Here is a 22976-nt window from a genome sequence, read left to right on the forward strand (position 1 = left end):
ATAACCCTAGGCAGGTGTACGACTCATGCAGTACATTACACTGGTCTGACGTGTCATTGGTCTGATCTAACCTCTGGTCACCCCCCCCAGTCGCACTACAGGCTACTGTCACTCAGGTCTGGCTAACCAATAGACATGACTGGAATATGGAATCAGCAAACGACAAGAGATCCAGATCAGGAAAGCTCCACTAAAACACTATGGAAGACAGAATGATCTGCATGCAGTGATCCGCCAGTACAAACACCCACCCACCCACCAAACCCACCCCCACCCCGAGGCAGTCAGAGGGACAAACAGACAGACCAGAGGGTATGAGGGTGTAAAGTGACAGTCAGGCGTTGAGAGAGAAGTCAGTGTTGACAGAGAGTATAGAGGCAGAAGTGAAGTTGAGCACATAAACACAGCAAAAAAAGAAACGCCCCTTTTTCAGGACCCTGTCTTTCAAAGATAATACTTAAAAATCCAAATATCTTCACAGATCTTCATTGTAAAGGGTTTAAACACTGTTTCCCATTCTTGTTCAATGAACCATAAACAATTAACGAACATGCACATGTGGAACGGTCGTTAAGACACTAACAGCGTACAGACGGTAGGCAATTAAGGTCACACTTAATGAAAACTTAGGACACTAAAGAGGTATTTCTACTGACTCTGAAAAACACCAAAAGAAAGATGCCCAGGGTGCCTGCACATCTGCGTGAACGTGCCTTAGGCATGCTGCAAGGAGGCATGAGGACTGCAGATGTGGCCAGGGCAATAAATTGCACTGTCCGTACTGTGAGACGCCGATGACAGCGCTACAGGGAGACAGGATGGACAGCTGATCGTCCTCACAGTGGCAGACCGTGTTTAACAACATCTGCACAGGATCGGTACATCACACCTGCGGGACAGGTACAGGATGGCAACAACAACTGCCAGAGTTACACCAGGAACGCACAATCCCTCCATCAGAGATCAGACTGTCCACAATAGGCTGAGAGAGGCTGGACTGAGGGCTTGTAGGCCTGTTGTAAGGCAGGTCCTCACCAGACATCACCGGCAACAACGTCGCCTATGGGCACAAACTCACGTCGCTGGACCAGACAGGACTGGCAAAAAGTGCTCTTCACTGACGAGTCACGGTTTTGTCTCAACAGGGATGATGGTCGGATTCGCGTTTATCGTCGAAGGAATGAGGGTCACACCGAGGCCTGTACTCTGGAGCGGGATCGATTTGGAGGTGGAGGGTCCGTCATGGTCTGGGGCGGTGTGTCACAGCATCATCGAACTGAGTTTGTTGTCATTGCAGGCAATATCAAAGCTGTGCGTTACAGGGAAGACATCCTCTTCCCTCATGTGGTACCCTTCCTGCAGGCTCATCCTGACATGACCCTCCAGCATGACAATGCCACCAGCCATATTGCTCGTTCTGTGCGTGATTTCCTGCAAAACAGGAATGTCAGTGTTCTGCCATGGCCAGCGAAGAGCCCGGATCTCAATCCCATTGAGCACGTCTGGGACCTGTTGGATCGGAGGGTGAGGACTAGGGCCATTCCCCCCAGAAATGTCTGGGAAGTTGCAGGTGCCTTGGTGGAAGAGTGGGGTAACATCTCACAGCAAGAACTGGCAAATCTGGTGCAGTCCATGAGGAGGAGATGCACTGCAATACTTAATGCAGCTGGTGGCCACACCAGATACTGACTTACTTTTGATTTTGATCCCCCAGGGACACATTATTCCATTTCTGTTAGTCACATGTCTGTGGAACTTGTTCAGTTTATGTCTCAGTTGTTGAATCTTGTTACGTTCATACAAATATTTACACGTTAAGTTTGCTGAAAATAAACGCAGTTGACAGTTTGAGGACGTTTCTTATTTTGCTGAGTTTACTTTACAGACAGCCACCCAGAAACACACAGGTCACCTCTATCATGGGAGCCGAGGATATGGAGAGATACTTTAAGATAATCACTTTTTATTAACTATTTATTTCCAATCATAGAATTATGATTGCAATCTTGGATTGTTCTTTATTTCTTACAATAATTTTAATCTCAATCCTTGGCTTTCATGGTCCTCCGGAGGTAAAACTTTGTGTGCCAAAGTAAGATGGTGAATATAAAAACAGAGAAACACGGTAGCCCAAACCAACAGAGAGAGAGATGGAGATCAGTCAGGGTGTGTTTTTTTTACCAAAGACAAGACCTAGATTCTTACCACCTGTGGTAGTTTGCCAGCGTGTAATAAAGAATAGAGTTGCAATTCAGATACAGTCAATATCAACATTTCTGGAGGGTGAAACTTTATTGAGACGGAGATAGAAACAGACATATTAAACCAGACAGAAGGAGGAGAAATAGCCTGACATGGATCAGTCCCTCTTTCTGAGTATGCTAAGGTGACCCTGAGAGAGAGAGAGAGAATAAGAGACAGCAGGAATGGGAGGAAGAGAGGAGAGGAAAAGAGAGGGGAGAGGTGATGGATAGTTTGAGAGGGGAAGAGGAGGGAGAGGGGAGAGGTGATGAGAGTATGAGAGAGGGAGAGGAGAGAGGATGGAGAGTATGAGAGTGGGAGATGAGGGAGGTGATGGAGAGGATGAGAGGGGAAGAGTAAAGGAGAAAGAGAAACAAAGGGATACAGGTGAAGCAGAAAAAGGTGGGGAAAGGAGGGAAGGACAGAACAGAGGAGAGGAAGGGATAGAAGTGAAAAAGGAAAAGAGAAGGAGGGACTCACCAGAGCTTGTTCGATGAGCAGACAGAAGAGGATGGCGTTCCCCACCTCTCTGAGACTCTGGAAGACATCTGTCTTCAGCTCTGCGTACTCTATAATGTCCTTCAGCTGGTGGTGGAAGAACTCCAGGATACCTGGCAGGGAAGGACAATCAATCAAATGTATTTTATAAAGCCCTTCTTACATCAGCTGATGTCACAAAGTGCTTTACAGATACCCAGCCTAAAACCCCAAAGAGCAAGCAATGCAGATGTAGAAGCACAGTGGCTAGGAAAAACTCCCTAGAAAGGCAGGAACCTAAGAAGAAACCTAGAGAGGAACCAGGCTCTGAGGGGTGGCCAGTCCTCTTCTGGCTGTGCCGGGTGGAGATTATAAAACTACATGTGGCCATTAAGGCCTGAACACAGCTAAAAGTTACATCTGCAAAGTGAAAATAGTTAAATGTTAAAACAACAGATCCGATCACATGGAGTTAAATACTATGAAAGGGACTGTCCTTGACTGATAAACACACATCAGTATCATGATGGAACATCCAGGTATGGTAGGATTATGAACTGCATCATGTTGACTATGACGATGTATATTCCGTCACTGTGCTCTAAATGACTGAGATCAGGCATACAGGAAGTCCATTAAAGCCCACTACAGCCTGTTACGGTACAGAACACCCCTGATCTACCAAGCCTATAAACCCTGGTCATAGAGAGACATGCTAAACCAGCATATCTCATTTGATTTGTCAGAGGACTGTAATATGATGGGACAACATCAGGAAGTTTTATTGTCTGGGATCAACTGGGTTTCAAACCTGGGTTGCTGTATGAGTCATGGCTGTGTTAGCCCTCTGAGATAAAGCCTAGACATTCACTGAAATACATCTGCCTACTGTACATCAACTGACCTGGGGATCCATACTCGTGGCGCGGCAGGCGACAGATCTTGGGCATTACCTCGATCAGAGTCTTCACATACTGCAGGATAGTGCCCTGCAACTAGAGAGGAAAGAGAAGAGGAAGATGAGGGAGAAGGAGTGTAAAAAGATGAGATCAGTTGGATATACAGTGAGGGGAAAAAAAGTATTTGATCCCCTGCTGATTTTGTACGTTTGCCCACTGACAAAGAAATGATCAGTCTATAATTTTAATGTTAAGTTTATTTCAACAGTGAGAGGCAGAATAACAACCAAAAAATCCAGAAAAACGCATGTCAAAAATGTTATAAATTGATTTGCATTTTAATGAGGGAAATAAGTATTTGACCCCCTCTCAATCAGAAAGATTTCTGGCTCCCAGGTGTCTTTTATACAGGTAACGAGCTGAGATTAGAAGCACACTCTTAAAGGGAGTGCTCCTAATCTCAGTTTGTTACCTGTATAAAAGACACCTGTCCACAGAAGCAATCAATCAATCAGATTCCAAACTCTCCACCATGGCCAAGACCAAAGAGCTCTCCAAGGATGTCAGGGACAAGATTGTAGACCTACACAAGGCTGGAATGGGCTACAAGACCATCGCCAAGCAGCTTGGTGAGAAGGTGACAACAGTTGGTGCGATTATTTGCAAATGGAAGAAACGCAAAAGAACTGCCAATCTCCCTCGGCCTGGGGCTCCATGCAAGATCTCACCTCGTCGAGTTGCAATGATCATGAGAACAGTGAGGAATCAGCCCAGAACTACACGGGAGGATCTTGTCAATGATCTCAAGGCAGCTGGGACCATAGTCACCAAGAAAACAATTGGTAACACACTACGCCGTGAAGAACTGAAATCCTGCAGCGCCCGCAAGGTCCCCCTGCTCAAGAAAGAACATATACATGCCCGTCTGAAGTTTACCAATGAACATCTGAATGATTCAGAGGACAACTGGGTGAAAGTGTTGTGGTCAGATGAGACCAAAATGGAGCTCTTTGGCATCAACTCAACTCGCCGTGTTTGGAGGAGTAGAAATGCTGCCTATGACCCCAAGAACACCATCCCCACCATCAAACATGGAGGTGGAAACATTATGCTTTGGGGGTGTTTTTCTGCTAAGGGGACAGGACAACTTCACCGCATCAAAGGGACGATGGACGGGGCCATGTACCGTCAAATCTTGGGTGAGAACCTCCTTCCCTCAGCCAGGGCATTGAAAATGGGTCGTGGATAGGTATTCCAGCATGACAATGACCCAAAACACACGGCCAAGGCAACAAAGGAGTGGCTCAAGAAGAAGCACATCAAGGTCCTGGAGTGGCCTAGCCAGTCTCCAGACCTTAATCCCATAGAAAATCTGTGGAGGGAGCTGAAGGTTCGAGTTGCCAAACATCAGCCTCGAAACCTTAATGACTTGGAGAAGATCTGCAAAGAAGAGTGGGACAAAATCCCTCCTGCGATGTGTGCAAACCTGGTGTCCAACTACAAGAAACATCTGACCTCTGTGATTGCCAACAAGGGTTTTGCCACCAAGTACTAAGTCATGTTTTACAGAGGTGTCAAATACTTATTTCCCTCATTAAAATGCAAATCATTTTATAACATTTTTGACATGCGTTTTTCTGGATTCTTTGGTTGTTATTCTGTCTCTCACTGTTCAAATAAACTTGCCATTAAAATTATAGACTGATCATTTCTTTGTCAGTGGGCAAACGTACAAAATCAGCAGGGGATCAAATACTTTTTTCCCCCTCACTGTACTGTTTTTAAACAGAGCGCTGGTATGTAGGAGTACATTCAGACAATAGTAAAAGAGACAAATAGCCCATAATACCAGGCTCTTGACTATCTTGAGCAGTTCCTCCATCACCACGGCGATGCCCTGGTAACCAAGGAGACGGCAGATGGTTTTGAAGTGGGGCGGGCCTACGAAGTTCCTGTAGGAGCTATAGATGTGGGAGTAGGCAATGTTCAGAGGCTGGGGGAGGGGTGAAAAAAAACATCAGAAACATGCTCTCAAAATAGGTACAAATGTTTGTCATTTCTAGAGTTGTATTCAAATAGGAGACCGTATACAGTACATACCTTAGACCCATACAGGTAGTACGGCTGCACGTTGGCCGGCTTGTCTCGCTGAGGCTCCTGGGTAAAGGGGATGGCAGTCCGCACGAAGCTGAGGACACAAAGAATGAACGAGCTAGAGGTAAGGGGTCATGAGCAGGAGTCCACTTAGGTAATGACTAAATGGAATATAGATAACCAACTGCTGAACCTGAGCAATGTACTGACCGGTTGGTGGAGCCGTTGTAGCAGTAGTTGGGGAGGAAGTCAAAGTTGAGTTCCCAGAAGACATGGAGCGTGATGCGTCCGTAGGGAGCAGACACATTGTGGTTGGCCTCACGGAACATGGCGTCGAAGCTGTCCAGGGTCATGTGCTTCGAAAGCAGACGATGAGTCAGTCTGTTGATGTCCATCAGCCACTCCAACTCCTGATGGGTGGAGTGGTGTGTGAGAGAGAGGGAGAAAGAGAGAGAGGGGTGGAGTAGTGAGTGATAGGAGAGGGGGAGAGAAAAATTAACATCATAAACAACATCAACTGCTGATGGGTGGAACTGTGAGAGAGAGAATTAAAGCTGGTCATATAATGTGGCCAGTGGAGCATGGACCCCAGAGGACAGGAAAGGGCCCATGAGAATGAGCCTAGTGTGTGATATGTTACCAAGGACTGACAGTATGCTCTCTGAGTACATTTGACCCAGGACTGGGAGTGTGAAGGAGGGTTGGTTGTGTGTGTGTGTGTGTGTGTGTGTGTGTGTGTGTGTGTGTGTGTGTGTGTGTGTGTGTGTGTGTGTGTGTGTGTGTGTGTTCGAGGGTTGAGACTACAGTATACAGTATTCCCCTGGTATTCTCACCACTATGGAGGTGAGGTCTTCACTCTCAAAGCGGCTGATGGCCTGGTCCAGAGACTTGTACATGGCTGCTGAGATCCTCTGGGTGATCAGACGGTTCAGGTCGATGGAGCGACCTAGGAGCTGGAGAGAGAGAGGACAGGATGAGAGAGAGGGAGGGAGGGAAGGAGGGAAGGGGGAAGAGAGCGAGAGAGAAAGAGTGAGGAGAGGAGAGCGGAAGAGAGAGAGAAGAGAGGATGTGAGAGAGGGGGAAGAGAGTAGGAAAGAAGAGAGAGGAGAGAAGGAGAGAGAGGTGTTGTGTGATTTAATGTTAAAAACTGACCATGTGGTCAGTCCCACAAAGATCTCTGAAAGTGTACTGCAATGACAGGTATGACATGGCGGTGTATGACATGGCGGTGTATGACAGGGCGGTGTATGACAGGGCGGTGTATGACAGGGCGGTGTATGACAGGGCGGTGTATCACAGGGCTAGGGTGACCAAGTTTAAAATACCCAAATTCGGGCCGATTTTTCGGGACATTCGCGGGACAGTGTAGCCAACACATTAATAACCCCCCCCCCCACACACACACACACAAAATACATCTCCCTCCCACTGCACCGAGCTAGCTAGCAAGCTAATTGAAGCACAACTAATAAGCATAGAGAGCCTCACAAGTTTTACGAAATGACCTTATGTCTGTCAGTCTAAATCGGCTATTTCCTTCGTTTGTAGCTCTCCATTAGACGCATGCTTTTTGTAAGTAACAAAGGGCCAAGATGTGGGACTGTGGTCACCCTTGCCAGGGCGTATTCCAGGGTGATGTAAGACAGACCTACCTGTACGTGTCTCTGTTTGAGCAGGGTCTCATAACGATTGGAGGGGGGGTAGGGGATGATCACGCCATAGTTTTTACACTCCGCCCTGAAACGCTTATCCAGGAGGACACTGTGGAGCAAAACACACAACAACATCCTTCACTGCTTGATTCCCCCCCCCCCCCCCCCCCATCTCACCCCCCTCAACATGATTCAGTTTCCAGCCGTCTCTTACCTTCCAGACATGGCTTTGTAGTAGGCAAATATCTGGTCAGCCAGTTTGTAGACAAACTGATCGAAGCACAGGTTCACCTGTAGGAAAAACAGCATCCGTAACTCACTACTCTTGTGGGGATTGGTGATAAATTACTTGTCATTATTTGATTTCTGAGGCAGCCATCTTTGTTTTGTGCTAGTTTACCTCAGCCTCTATCTCATCGTAGAGGAACTGTTTCTTGAACTTGGTCAGAGCGTAGTAACCACTGTCATTGTAGAGGTCCAGAGGGTACAACACATACCTGGGAGAAACAGTCAGGATGGCATCAGCAGGCACAAACACACACAGACTCAGTACGGACACAATGACAACAGAGAGACAACAAACACTATCTTTCCATCACTTCCTCTTGCACGCACGCATGCACACGTGCACACAGTGGTCTAAACAATGTCTTACTCCATCATGGATGGCTCCTTGGTCTCCAGTATGTGGTCTGTGAGGATCCAGGGCATGGACATCTCGATGGGGAACTGGATCCTGCGACCCATGGTCAACTCCAGGAAGAACTCTCTGAACCACAGCTGAGACAGGTCACAGCAGTGCTGCAGTGCCTCTGGAGGATGGGAAGGGAACAGCATGACATATTACAAGAGGGGAGGTGAATAACATGACATATTACAGGAGGGGAGGTGAATAACATAATATATTACAGGAGGGGAGGTGAATAACATGACATATTACAAGAGGGGAGGTGAATAACATGACATATTACAGGAGGGGAGGTGAATAACATGACATATTACAGGAGGGGAGGTGAATAACATAATATATTACAGGAGGGGAGGTGAATAACATGACATATTACAGGAGGGGAGGTGAATAACATGACATATTACAGGAGGGGAGGTGAATAACATGATATATTACAGGAGGGGTGGTGAATAACATGACATATTACAGGAGGGGAGGTGAATAACATGACATATTACAGGAGGGGAGGTGAATAACATGACATATTACAGGAGGGGAGGTGAATAACATGACATATTACAGGAGGGGAGGTGAATAACATGATATATTACAGGAGGGGAGGTGAATAACATGATATATTACAGGAGGGGAGGTGAATAACATGACATATTACAGGAGGGGAGGTGAATAACATGACATATTACAGGAGGGGAGGTGAATAACATGACATATTACAGGAGGGGAGGTGAATAACATAATATATTACAGGAGGGGAGGTGAATAACATAATATATTACAGGAGGGGAGGTGAATAACATGACATATTACAAGAGGGGAGGTGAATAACATGACATATTACAGGAGGGGAGGTGAATAACATGACATATTACAGGAGGGGAGGTGAATAACATAATATATTACAGGAGGGGAGGTGAATAACATGACATATTACAGGAGGGAAGGTGAATAACATGACATATTACAGGAGGGGAGGTGAATAACATGATATATTACAGGAGGGGTGGTGAATAACATGACATATTACAGGAGGGGAGGTGAATAACATGACATATTACAGGAGGGGAGGTGAATAACATGACATATTACAGGAGGGGAGGTGAATAACATGACATATTACAGGAGGGGAGGTGAATAACATGATATATTACAGGAGGGGAGGTGAATAACATGATATATTACAGGAGGGGAGGTGAATAACATGACATATTACAGGAGGGGAGGTGAATAACATGACATATTACAGGAGGGGAGGTGAATAACATGACATATTACAGGAGGGGAGGTGAATAACATGATATATTACAGGAGGGGAGGTGAATAACATGACATATTACAGGAGGGGAGGTGAATAACATGATATATTACAGGAGGGGAGGTGAATAACATTATTACAGGAGGGGAAGGAAAGAAAAAAGTACAAGGTGAGCATTGATCATGATCTTGAGGGTGGTAGTGTAAGAAAGTGTCACATCCTGATCTGTTTCACCTGTCCTTGTGATTGTCTCCACCTCCCTCCAGGTGTCGCCCATCTTCCCCATTATCCCCTGGGTATTTATACCTGTGTTCTGTTTGTCTGTTGCCTGTTTGTCTCGTGAAGCCTACCAGCGTGTTTTTCGTACTCCTGTTTTCTTGAGCACGTTTTCTAGTTATCCTGGTTTTGATCATTCTGCCTGCCCTGACCCTGAGGCTGTCGTTCTGTACCCTTTAACACTGCTCTGGATTTACTGACCTCTGCCTGCCCTGACCCTGTCGTTCTGTACCCTTTGACACTGCTCTGGATTACTGACCTCTGCCTGCCCTGACCCTGAGCCTGTCGTTCTGTACCCTTTGACACTGCTCTGGATTACTGACCTCTGCCTGCCCTGACCCTGACCCTGTCGTTCTGTACCCTTTGACACTGCCCTGGATTACTGACCTCTGCCTGCCCTGACCCTGACCCTGTCGTTCTGTACCCTTTAACACTGCCCTGAATTACTGACCTCTGCCTGCCCTGACCCTGTCGTTCTGTACCCTTTGACACTGTCCCGGATTACCGTAAATTCCGGACTATAAGCCGCAACTTTTTGTCCCAGGCTTTGAACATCGCGGCTTAAACAACGACGCGGCTAATATATGGATTTTTCCCGCTTTCAATTTTTGGTCCAAAAAAAAAAAAAAAAAACACATTCTGTGACGTGCTCAGTTTTTTGCCGGCATGAAGCTTTCATTAGACCAATGAAATTGCCGAACGGGTTAAGGTCAAACAGTGACGAGAGCGACAATGAAAACGATCCAATATCGGATGAAGCAATTCTGAGGCTATTCAACTCCGACACCGAAGGAGATGACTTCAGTGGTTTCAGTGCACAGGAGGAGGAAGATAGTGACCAATGACTTTCTTGGTAGGCTACTGTTTACTGCTAATTTTAAAAATGTTTGTTACAAGCCATGTTTCGTTAAAGCCTATTTATTTTTGTTACAAGCCGTGTTTCGATAAAGCCTGTGTAAAGTTCATTTGTTTCAATGTACGGGTAGGCACCTGCGGCTTATAGACATGTGCGGCTTATTTATGTTCAAAATAATATATATTTTTTTTATTCAGTGTGTGCGGCTTATATTCAGGTGCGCTCAATAGTCAGGAAATTACGGTACTGACCTCTGCCTGCCCTGACCCTGACCCTGTCGTTCTGTACCCGTTGACACTGCCCTGGATTACTGACCTCTGCCTGCCCTTGACCTGTAGTTCGCCTGCCCCCTGTTTTATAATAAACGTCTGTTATTCGAACTGTCTGCATATGGGTCTTATCCTGAGCCCTGATAGGAAAGCATTACCCTGTGTGTGTGTGTGTGTGTGTGTGTGTGTGTGTGTACCGCTGAAGTTGAGCAGGTGTGTGAAGAAGAAGGAGTGTTTGTGGAAGTCTTCTATAGCCAGAACTATGGGTCCATCCAGACTGCTGCGTAGAGTCTTCTTAGAACCACTCTTATCGGCTATCAACGACTCCAGCATGGTGCGAACCATGTACAGCTAGCGAGGCAGGGGGAGAGAGAGAGAGAAAAGACTAAATAATACTATTCTTACCATTCCCCTACAAAGTCCCTGTACTTGATCCTGCCCCTACAACCTGCCTCTATCCCTGAGCAAAATCCGTCTCTTCTATCCCCCGTTCCTAATTCCCCTAGCCCTCTATTATCCCTCTCTCTCTCTCTCCTGGTGTACCTGTGTGCTCGAGGGTCCCACAGCTCTGCGGGGCACCTTGATGTCGAACCCTCCCTTGGGGTCCTTCTCCCCCCTGAGACAGGGGTCATTGGGAGGCTCCCGAGCCCCCTCCCAGTCACAGATGGTCTTACGGATTGCCTGCAGGACACTAGAGAGAGACCGAGGGTTATCAGAGAATCAGCATTATAGGGAATGACCATCTGAGCGTAACCCAAATGGAACACTATTTCCTATATAGTGCCCATGGGGTTAGGTTGCCATTTAGGACACAGGCTAGCTAACTATGGAAGGTCCATGGTTCTTCTGTCTCTAGCAAACAGTGAGAATTGTGCCGTATGCACACATGAGCCTTTGAGGGGACTTGAGCCTTTTTTTCAAGGTGTTTTTTTTAAATCAAGACCTCCTAGAAAACAAGATGTTACAGAACATCTTAGGAGGTTCTCTTGCCTGAAATGTGTTACTAGTTGAACAAGAATGAGTGCAGCCAGTAAGGTACCTGATGAGAACGTTCTTCTTCTTGCGTACGGCCTGACGTAGAGGCTCTCTGAGGGTCATCTGGGCAAAGTCCTGCAGGGCTGCATAGATGGTGTTCCTTATGGCCTGGTTGAATACGCTCTCCATACGACCCATCAACACCTACAACACAGATATCATCATCATCATCATCATCACTTCCATAATAAAATACAAAAAAATTACAAATACCATCACCACCATCACCCCCTCCATCACCACCACCTCCATCACCCCCTCCATCACCACCACCCCCTACATCACCACCACCCCCTCCATCACCACCATCACCCCCTCTATCACCCCCTCCATCTCCATCACCCCCTCCATCACCACCACCACCCCCTCCATCACCACCACCACCCCCCTCCATCACCATCACCCCTTCCATCACCACCACCTCCATTTCCATCACCACCATCACCCCCTCCATCACCACCACCTCCATCACCCCCTCCATCACCACCCCCTCCATCACCATCACCTCCATCACACCCTCCATCCCCCCCTCCATCACCACCACCCCCTCCATCACCCACTCCAGCACCACCACCTCCATCACCCCCTCCATCACATCACCTCCATCACCCCTCCATCTCCATCACCCCCACCCCCTCCATCTCCATCACCCCCTCCATCACCACCACCCCCTCCATCACCCATTCCAGCACCACCACCTCCATCACATCACCATCACCACCCCCTCCATCACCACCCCCTCCATCACCACCCCCTCCATCACCACCACCTATTCCCATCACCACCATCACCCCCTCCATCACCCCCTCCATCACCATTACCTCCATCACCACCCCCTCCATCACACCCTCCATCACCATCACCCCCTCCATCTCCACCACCCCCTCCATCACCACCACCACCACCCCCTCCTCCATCTCCACCACCCCCTCCTCCATCACCCCCTCCATCACCATCACCACAACCGGCCCCTCCACCACCACTTCCATCATCACCACCACTTCCATAATAAAATACCAACAAAATACCAAATACCACCATCATCATCATCACCACCACCATCAATGTAGCCACATTTCAACCAAGACGCACGGTGGTGAAATGCTGCTATGTTACTATTCTGTAAGCGTCCCAACGATGTCATGACCTAGCTGTCTGTAGGTACAGTGTGTGTTTCTGACCTGCAGTCCCTTGATCATGGCGATGACCTCGACCAGGGCAAACTTCTCCTCTGAGGTGTAGTTGTAACGTGTAGCTCTCTCATACTCCTCCGCTGTGCCAGGACAGTCCTTGTTACAGAACTTATCTGTCGGGTGGACCAACTTCCACGAGTACTGAGAGAGAGAATATGGTGTCAGAGTAAACTGAATATCACAGGACCTGGTAGAAATAGAATGACTTTATGGGACCAAGAACGGACTACACACTGCCCCTTCTTTGACATAAACACACACACCCTGTTCCCCTACTCACCACTTCCATGACGTGTGTGCTCCACTTGGACAGCAGCTGTAACCCTCTGAGTGCCAGGTCAAACAGTTCCCTGTACTCCTCATCTGATTTCTGACTGTCCAGGCCTGAGCCGGTCACTACCTCACTGTTACTGTAGCGAGCCAGCTCAGAGATGAACCGGATGTGGTCGTCACGAATCTGAACCATCTGCTCACACAGGTTGTACTGGGGAGAGATGGAGCTCTGGGTACACGTCCACCTGTAGGAGAGAGGTTAGAGGTCAGGGTTCACACAGGTTGTACTGGGGAGAGATGGAGCTCTGGGTACACGTCCACCTGTAGGAGAGAGGTTAGAGGTCAGGGTTCACACAGGTTGTACTAGGGAGAGATGGAGCTCTGGGTACACGTCCACCTGTAGGAGAGAGGTTAGAGGTCAGGGTTCACACAGGTTGTACTGGGGAGAGATGTAGCTCTGGGTACACGTCCACCTGTAGGAGAGAGAGTCAGGGGTTAGGGGAGGGGTGTCAAACTCATTCCATGGAGGGCCGAGTGTATGCTGGTTTTTGCTATTTCCTTTCAATTTGTGTCCAATTAAGACCTAGACAACCAGGTAAGCGAATTTCTTACTAATCAGTGACCTTATTTAATCAGTCAAGTACAAGGGAGGAGTGAAAATCTGCAGACACTCGACCCTCCATGGAATGAGTTTGACACCTGTGGGTTAGGAGCTGGGGTTCAGGACTTGTTAAAAGTCTGAGTTTATGAGTTTAAAGATGGCTGATGTTCTTACTTGGACTTGTTCTCCTCGTAGTGAGCGCTGGTCTCTATGTAACGTGATAGTTCTATCTGCATGTCTCCAAACAGAGGCACCACCTGCAGCTGAGGCATCAAACAAGACACAGAAAGAGATTCAGTCAGGAAGGAATAGAGAGAGAGAGATTCAGTCAGGAAGGAATAGAGAGAGAGAGAGATTCAGTCAGGAAGGAATAGAGAGAGAGAGAGATTCAGTCAGGAAGGAATAGAGAGAGAGAGAGAGAGAGAGAGAGAGAGAGAGAGAGAGAGAGAGAGAGAGAGAGAGAGAGAGAGAGAGAGAGAGAGAGAGAGATATATAGAGATATATATATATATATATATATAGATAGAGAGATATATATATATATATATTCAGGAAGGAAGGAATCAAACAAGACACACAGAAAAAGGGTTTCAGTCCGGATAGGAGGGTGATCAAAGAATATCATGATGTGAAAGTACAGACAGAGCCACAATGAAAAGTTAGATGGCTGTTTTGGTGTGGAGCACACACACACACACACACACGCACGCACACACACACACACACACACACACCTTGAAGAACTTGTCGATCTTTCCCAGGTTGATCCTCTTCTTGGCGTCTAGTTTGTAGATGTTACTGACGTTACCGTCCATCAGATAGAGACCGAAACCCATCACCTGACACACACACATACAGAGCGTGATATTATACAAAGCTGGATCAATGATATTTGACGCACATTCAGAAATAACTCTACATATTCTGAACACTACTGGAAGCTACAGTTGAGGACCGCTAAGCAAGAGTAAGGAGGCTATTAGCATGTTAAGATCCAGACAGAGACAGGTATCTAGAGAAAGGAGGCTATTAGCATGTTAAGATCCAGACAGAGACAGGTATCTAGAGTAAGGAGGCTATTAGCATTTTAAGATCCAGACAGAGACAGGTATCTAGAGAAAGGAGGCTATTAGCATGTTAAGATCCAGACAGAGACAGGTATCTAGAGTAAGGAGGCTATTAGCATGTTAAGATCCAGACAGAGACAGGTATCTAGAGAAAGGAGGCTATTAGCATGTTAAGATCCAGACAGAGACAGGTATCTAGAGTAAGGAGGCTATTAGCATTTTAAGATCCAGACAGAGACAGGTATCTAGAGAAAGGAGGCTATTAGCATGTTAAGATCCAGACAGAGACAGGTATCTAGAGTAAGGAGGCTATTAGCATGTTAAGATCCAGACAGAGACAGGTATCTAGAGTAAAGAGGCTATTAGCATTTTAAGATCCAGACAGAGACAGGTATCTAGAGAAAGGAGGCTATTAGCATTTTAAGATCCAGACAGAGACAGGTATCTAGAGTAAGGAGGCTATTAGCATTTTAAGATCCAGACAGAGACAGGTATCTAGAGAAAGGCAGGTAGTTAAGATCCAGAGAGAGACAGGTATCCAGAGAAAGGCAGGTAGTTAAGATCCAGACAGAGACAGGTATCTAGAGAAAGGCAGGTAGTTAAGATCCAGACAGAGACAGGTATCTAGAGAAAGGCAGGTAGTTAAGATCCAGACAGAGACAGGTATCAGAGAAAGGCAGGTAGTTAAGATCCAGACAGAAACAGGTATCAGAGAAAGGCAGGTAGTTAAGATCCAGACAGAGACAGGTATCTAGAGAAAGGCAGGTAGTTAAGATCCAGACAGAGACAGGTATCAGAGAAAGGCAGGTAGTTAAGATCCAGACAGAAACAGGTATCAGAGAAAGGCAGGTAGTTAAGATCCAGACAGAGACAGGTATCTAGAGAAAGGCAGGTAGTTAAGATCCAGACAGAAACAGGTATCAGAGAAAGGCAGGTAGTTAAGATCCAGACAGAAACAGGTATCAGAGAAAGGCAGGTAGTTAAGATCCAGACAGAGACAGGTATCTAGAGAAAGGCAGGTAGTTAAGATCCAGACAGAAACAGGTATCAGAGAAAGGCAGGTAGTTAAGATCCAGACAGAAACAGGTATCAGAGAAAGGCAGGTAGTTAAGATCCAGACAGAGACAGGTATCTAGAGAAAGGCAGGTAGTTAAGATCCAGACAGAAACAGGTATCAGAGAAAGGCAGGTAGTTAAGATCCAGACAGAAACAGGTATCAGAGAAAGGCAGGTAGTTAAGATCCAGACAGAAACAGGTATCAGAGAAAGGCAGGTAGTTAAGATCCAGACAGAGACAGGTATCTAGAGAAAGGCAGGTAGTTAAGATCCAGACAGAAACAGGTATCAGAGAAAGGCAGGTAGTTAAGATCCAGACAGAAACAGGTATCAGAGAAAGGCAGGTAGTTAAGATCCAGACAGAGACAGGTATCAGAGAAAGGCAGGTAGTTAAGATCCAGACAGAACAGGTATCAGAGAAAGGCAGGTAGTTAAGATCCAGACAGAAACAGGTATCAGAGAAAGGCAGGTAGTTAAGATCCAGACAGAAACAGGTATCTAGAGAAAGGCAGGTAGTTAAGATCCAGACAGAGACAGGTATCTAGAGAAGGCAGGTAGTTAAGATCCAGACAGAAACAGGTATCAGAGAAGGCAGGTAGTTAAGATCCAGACAGAAACAGGTATCAGAGAAAGGCAGGTAGTTAAGATCCAGACAGAGACAGGTATCTAGAGAAAGGCAGGTAGTTAAGATCCAGACAGAAACAGGTATCAGAGAAAGGCAGGTAGTTAAGATCCAGACAGAAACAGGTATCAGAGAAAGGCAGGTAGTTAAGATCCAGACAGAGACAGGTATCTAGAGAAAGGCAGGTAGTTAAGATCCAGACAGAAACAGGTATCAGAGAAAGGCAGGTAGTTAAGATCCAGACAGAAACAGGTATCAGAGAAAGGCAGGTAGTTAAGATCCAGACAGAAACAGGTATCAGAGAAAGGCAGGTAGTTAAGATCCAGACAGAAACAGGTATCAGAGAACGGCAGGTAAGACGCTAGATGAGGCTCTTACCTTGAGCAGCATATGTTTCTCACTGGGCGTCAGGTACATCTTGTTCTCATAGTAATCAACACTGATGTTGACAATGTCTGCTAACAACTCCTCATAGCCAGGAATCACTTCCAACTGCTGCTGCAGACACTACAGAGAAATATACACACTATTACTGCTGCTGCAGACACTACAGAGAAATATACACACTATTACTGCTGCTGCAGACACTACAGAGAAATATACACACTATTACTGCTGCTGCAGACACTACAGAGAAATATACACACTATTACTGCTGCTGCAGACACTACAGATAAATATACACACTATTACTGCTGCTGCAGACACTACAGAGAGAAATATACACACTAGTACTGCTGCTGCAGACACTACAGAGAAATATAAACACTATTACTGCTGCTGCAGACACTACAGAGAAATATACACACTATTACTGCTGCTGCAGACACTACAGAGAGAAATATACACACTAGTACTGCTGCTACAGACACTACAGAGAGAAATATACACACTATTACTGCTGCTGCAGACACTACAGAGAGAAATATACACACTAGTACTGCTACTGCACCACACACACCACACACACACCTGAGTGATCCTGTTGTGATTGGCTAGGAACATGGAGAGGTTCTGTGACTCCTGGATGGACTGAGGGTCGGCCATCTTCCTCAGGAACTGAGCCGCCCTGAAGACACAAATAATACCACAGATCTAATTCTGTAGCCGCACCTCACAGCTTCTGTTTTACTGAGGCGCCCTGAAGACACAAATAATACCACAGATCTAATTCTGTAGCCGCACCTCACAGTTCTGTTTTACTGAGGCGCCCTGAAGACACAAATAATACCACAGATCTAATTCTGTAGCCGCACCTCACAGCTTCTGTTTTACTGAGGCGCCCTGAAGACACAAATAATATCACAGATCTAATTCTGTAGCCACACCTCACAGCTTCTGTTTTACTGAGGCGCCCTGAAGACACAAATAATACCACAGATCTAATTCTGTAGCCGCACCTCACAGCTTCTGTTTTACTGAGGCGCCCTGAAGACACAAATAATATCACAGATCTAATTCTGTAGCCGCACCTCACAGCTTCTGTTTTACTGAGGCGCCCTGAAGACACAAATAATACCACAGATCTAATTCTGTAGCCACACCTCACAACACTGTTTAACATGGATCAATTGGGTGCATCTCAATTGTGTGGTAAATTGGCCCTGTCACTCCGTCACGTTCCTTTATTTGAGCTAATGTGGAGGAACTAGACAGGTGAAAGCAAATTTCCCTTAGCCTCTACTACACTGCTTTCCCCTATCCTGTGTTTTCAGGATCAGTGCAGGTGAAGGAGAGGTGATAGGGAGAGGAAGCCACTGCAGGCTATTGAGATGCACCCTCCATATAGTGTCTGTCTTCCATCCGTACCTTTTATAGGCAGAGTGGTCGTTCTTGACGCTGCACTTCATGTTCTTGAGTTCGTCAAGCACAGCAAACATGTTGATGAACTTGCCCAGGGTGAGGAGGTAGGCTTCAGAGACAAAGTCTTTCCTCCGCTCAGCGTGGCACAGACGCTTCACCTCCCCGCAGAAACGCTCGATAGCCTTACGCTGCAGGGGAGGACAGAGGAAAAGGAGACGATAGAGAGAGAAGAGGTTCTCATATATATAGGACTCATTTAATTTGTTCATTCATTCATTACTTCAATCAAGGGAAAATGATATGATTGACAGACAGAGTTCTAATTCAAATATGATACATTTAATGGGTTGTTCCTTCATTTTGTTAATGAATCCATCCATCACTGGTCTCTCACCTGGAAGTACATGAACTTCATTAGCTTGGTGACCTCTGGTTCCAGCACCTCCACAGTCTTCTCATAGATCTCTACCCTGTTGGGCTGCTCGTTACACTTCACCTGGAGAACACAGAGGGGAACACAGCCTGCTCACTCAGAACCCCTAACGAGCGCTGGGATGATAAACCGAAAATTATCCCCACAGACCACAACGATCAATTATCAGACATTTTTCTTATCGTTCATTACGATAAGCAGCCTATAATAATTAAATGTAACTGTTTTTCTGGGTCATTTGTGATGTTTTATTTGTGTTATATAGTTGTGGCAAAAAGTCTTGAGAATGACAAATATTAATTTTCACAAAGTCTGCTGCCTAGCTTGTATGATGGCAATTTGCATATACGCCAGAATGTTATGAAGAGTGATCAGATGAATTGCAATTAATTGCAAAGTCCCTCTTTGCCATGTAAATAAACTGAATCTCCCAAAAACATTTCCACTGCATTTCAGCCCTGTCATAAAAGGACCAGCTGACATCATGTCAGTGATTGTCTCATTAACACAGATGTGAGTGTTGACAAGGACAAGGCTGGAGATCACTCCGTCATGCTGATTGAGTTCGAATAACAGACTGGAAGCTTCAAAAAGGTGGGTGGTGCTTGGAATCATTGTTCTTCCTCTGTCAACCATGGTTACCTGCAAGGAAACACGTGCCATCATCATTGCTTTGCACAAAAAGGGCTTCACAGGCAAGGATATTGCTGCCAGTAAGATTGCACCTAAATCAACCATTTATCGGATCATCAAGAACTTCAAGGAGAGCGGTTCAATTGTTGTGAAGGGCGCCCAAGAAAGTCCAGCAAGTGCCAGGACCATCTCCTAAAGTTGATTCAGCTGCAGGATCGGGGCACCACCAGTACAGAGCTTGCTCAGGAATGGCAGCAGGCAGGTGTGAGTGCATCTGCATGCACAGTGAGGCGAATACTTTTGGAGGATGGCCTGGTGTCAAAAAGGGCAGCAAAGAAGCCACTTCTCTCCAGGAAAAACATCAGGGACAGACTGATATTCTGCAAAAGGTACAGGGATTGGACTGCTGAGGACTGGGGTAAAGTCATTTTCTCTGATGAATCCCCTTTCCGATTGTTTGGGGCATCCGGAAAAAAAGCTTGTCCGGAGAAGACAAGGTGAGCGCTACCATCAGTCCTGTGTCATGCCAACAGTAAAGCATCCTGAGACCATTCATGTGTGGGGTTGCATCTCAGCCTAGGGAGTGGGCTCACTCACAATTTTGCCTAAGAACACAGCCATGAATAAAGAATGGTACCAACACACCCTCCGAGAGCAACTTCTCCCAACCATCCAGGAACAGTTTGGTGACAAACAATGCCTTATCCAGCATGATGGAGCACCTTGCCATAAGGCAAAAGTGATAACTAAGTGGCTCGGGGAACAAAAGATTGAACTCTTTGGCCCGAATGCCAAGTGTCACGTCTGGAGGAATCCTGGCACCATCTCTACGGTAAAGCAAGGGTGGCAGCATCATGCTGTGGGGATGTTTTTCTGCGGCAGGGACTGGGAGACTAGTCAAGATCAAGGGAAAGATGAACGGAGAAAAGTATAGCGAGATCCTTGATGAAAACCAGCTCCAGAGAGCTCAGGACCTCAGACTGGGGCAAAGGATCACCTTCCAACAGGACAACAACCCTAAGCAAACAGCCAAGACAACGCAGGAGTGGCTTCGGGACAAGTCTCCAAATGTCCTTGATTGGCCCAGCCAGAGCCTGGACTTGAACCCCATCGAACATCTCTGGAGAGACCTGAAAATAGCTGTGCAGCAACGCTCCCCATCGAACCTGACAGAGCTTGAGAAGTTCTGCAGAGAAGAATGGGAGAAACTCCCCAAATCCAGGTGTGCCAAGTTGCAGCGTCATACCTAAGAAGACTCAAGGCTATAGTCGCTGCCAAAGGTGCTTCAACAGAGTACTGAGTAAAGGGCCTGAATACTTATGTAAATGTGATCTGTTTTTTTATATAAATTAGCAAACATTTCTGAAAACCTGTTTTTGCTTTGTAATTATGAGGTATTATGTGTAGATTGATGAGGGAAAAAAACAAAGCTGTAACATAACAAAATGTGACAAAAGTCAAGGGGCCTGAATACTTTCTATTGCTTGTGTTTCTTGGCCCAAGCAAGTCTCTTCTTATTGGTGTCCTTTAGTAGTGGTTTCCTTGCAGCAATTTTATTCTGAACAGTTGATGTTGAGATGTGTGTTACTTGAACACTGTGAAGCATATATTTGGGCTGAAATTTCTGAGGCTGGTAACTCTAATGACCTTATCCTCTGCAGCAGAGGTAACTCTGGGTCTTCCTTTTCTGTGGTGGGCCTCATGACAGCCAGTTTCATCATAGCACTTGATGGTTTTTGCAACTTGCACTTGAAGAAACTTTCAAAGTTCTTACATTTTAATCATTTGGCAGACGCTCTTATCCAGAACGACTTACAGTAGTGAATGCATACATTTCATTTCATGCATTTTTTTGTACTGGCCCCCCGTGGGAATCGAACCCACAACCCTGGCGTTGCACACACCATGCTGGCATTGCAAACACCATGCTCTACCAACTGAGCCACAGGGAAGGCCTGTGGCTCTTGAAATGTTCTGGATTGACTGACCTTCATGTCTTACAGTAACTGATGTTTCTCTTTGCCTATTTGAGCTGTTCTTGCCATAATATGGACTTGGTCTTTTACCAAATAGGGCTATGTTCTGTATACCACCCCTACCTTGTCACAACACAACTGAATGGCTCAAACACATTAAGAAGGAAAGAAATTCCACAAATGAAACTTAACAAGGCACACCTGTTAATTTAAATGCATTCCAGGTGACTACCTCATGAAGCTGGTTGAGAGAATGCCAAGAGTGTGCAAAGCTGTCATCAAGGTAAAGAGTGGCTACTTTGAAGAATCTCAAATATATTTTGATTTGTTTAACACTTTTTTGGTTACTACATAATTCCATATGTGTTATTTCATAGTTTTGATGTCTTCACTATTATTCTACAATAGTTTTTTTTTTAAATAAGAAAAACCCTTGAATGAGTAAGTGTGTCCAAACTTTTGACTGGTATTGTATATCTCTATAAGATATGTGTATATTTATGTTGTATTATACAGGGCATATTTGTAAAATAGATATAGGTCTCAATATGTCTACCCTGTTAAAATAAAGACACAGTTTTTATTTAAAAAATGTAATACATTTGCTAATATGGGTAATTGTTAATGGGACAATTGATGGCTACAACTGGTGCACATTAATGTTAAACTTATCGTTCCATTTATCGTTATCGCATCAATTCAGGCAATTTATCACGATACGGAGTTGTGTCCATATCGCCCAGCTCTACCCCTAACCTTAACATTTATGGGGATGACAAATGGAGTCTGTGTGTCCCAAATGGCATCTTTGGGCCCTGGTCAAGAGTAGTGCACTACATAAGGAATAGGGTGCTATTTGGGAAGCAAACAAATTATGTGTCCCTGAGGCTACAAATTCAGCTCTAATACATTATAACACTCTCAACAGCTTGGTTCCCTTTCTGGCTGATATACAGGTAACTGACAAAATAAAGGAAACACCAACATGAAGTGACTTAATAGGGCGTTGGGCCACCATGAGCCAGAACAGTTTCAACCTTGACGTAGATTCTACAAGTGTCTGGAACTTTACTGGAGGGATGTGACACCATTCTTCCACCAGAAATTCCATAATTTGGTGTTTTGTTGATGGTGGAAAATGCTGACTCAGGCGTGGCTCCAGAATCTCCCATAAGTGTTAAACTGGGTTGAGATCTGGAGACAGAGGGCCATGGCATATGGTTTATATCGTTTTCATGCTCATAAACCCATACAGTGACCACTCCTGCCCTGTGGATGGGGGCATTGTCATCCTATGGGGGCACAGTTATGGTAGCCAAAATAATGACATGCCCAGCATTTTTAATACATGACCCTAAGCATGATGGGATGTTAATTGCTTAATTAACTCAGGAACCACATCTGTGTGGAAGCACGTGCATTCAATATACTTTGTATCACTCATTTACTCAAGTGTTTCCTTTATTTTGGCAGTTAACTGTAAAGTAGACTGTGGTTGTAGAGTGGTGAGTGACGTGGTAAAAATAGACTCATTTGCATGTTTATGGTTGAACTTTTGAAGTGAGAACAAGACAGATG

The 22976-nt window shown here is 45.7% G+C and overlaps 1 protein-coding gene across 2 annotated transcripts in view; it reads right to left on the reverse strand.

The window, feature by feature from the left end:
- Window positions 1-22976, reverse strand: part of LOC115168449 (cytoplasmic FMR1-interacting protein 2) — a 41328-nt gene that overhangs the window by 4989 nt on the left and 13363 nt on the right. Inside the window, exons 5-25 of one of the 2 annotated variants that reach the window (XM_029723751.1) lie at window positions 18751-18852; window positions 18363-18544; window positions 17526-17622; window positions 16932-17060; window positions 14544-14648; window positions 13984-14072; window positions 13216-13453; window positions 12924-13076; window positions 11747-11886; window positions 11251-11398; window positions 10905-11058; window positions 8019-8175; window positions 7764-7860; window positions 7578-7654; window positions 7364-7472; window positions 6545-6664; window positions 5922-6121; window positions 5718-5805; window positions 5467-5610; window positions 3623-3713; window positions 2720-2852 (exon numbers count right to left, since the gene is read on the reverse strand). In XM_029723751.1, coding sequence (XP_029579611.1) covers window positions 2720-2852; window positions 3623-3713; window positions 5467-5610; window positions 5718-5805; window positions 5922-6121; window positions 6545-6664; window positions 7364-7472; window positions 7578-7654; window positions 7764-7860; window positions 8019-8175; window positions 10905-11058; window positions 11251-11398; window positions 11747-11886; window positions 12924-13076; window positions 13216-13453; window positions 13984-14072; window positions 14544-14648; window positions 16932-17060; window positions 17526-17622; window positions 18363-18544; window positions 18751-18852 — 2753 coding nt within the window. The remainder of the gene's footprint in view (window positions 1-2719; window positions 2853-3622; window positions 3714-5466; window positions 5611-5717; window positions 5806-5921; window positions 6122-6544; window positions 6665-7363; window positions 7473-7577; window positions 7655-7763; window positions 7861-8018; window positions 8176-10904; window positions 11059-11250; window positions 11399-11746; window positions 11887-12923; window positions 13077-13215; window positions 13454-13983; window positions 14073-14543; window positions 14649-16931; window positions 17061-17525; window positions 17623-18362; window positions 18545-18750; window positions 18853-22976) is intronic. The other variant, XM_029723762.1, reaches the window with a different exon arrangement.

The sequence above is a fragment of the Salmo trutta genome, chromosome 3, assembly GCF_901001165.1.
Source record: "Salmo trutta chromosome 3, fSalTru1.1, whole genome shotgun sequence".
Classification (NCBI taxonomy): Eukaryota; Metazoa; Chordata; class Actinopteri; order Salmoniformes; family Salmonidae; genus Salmo; species Salmo trutta.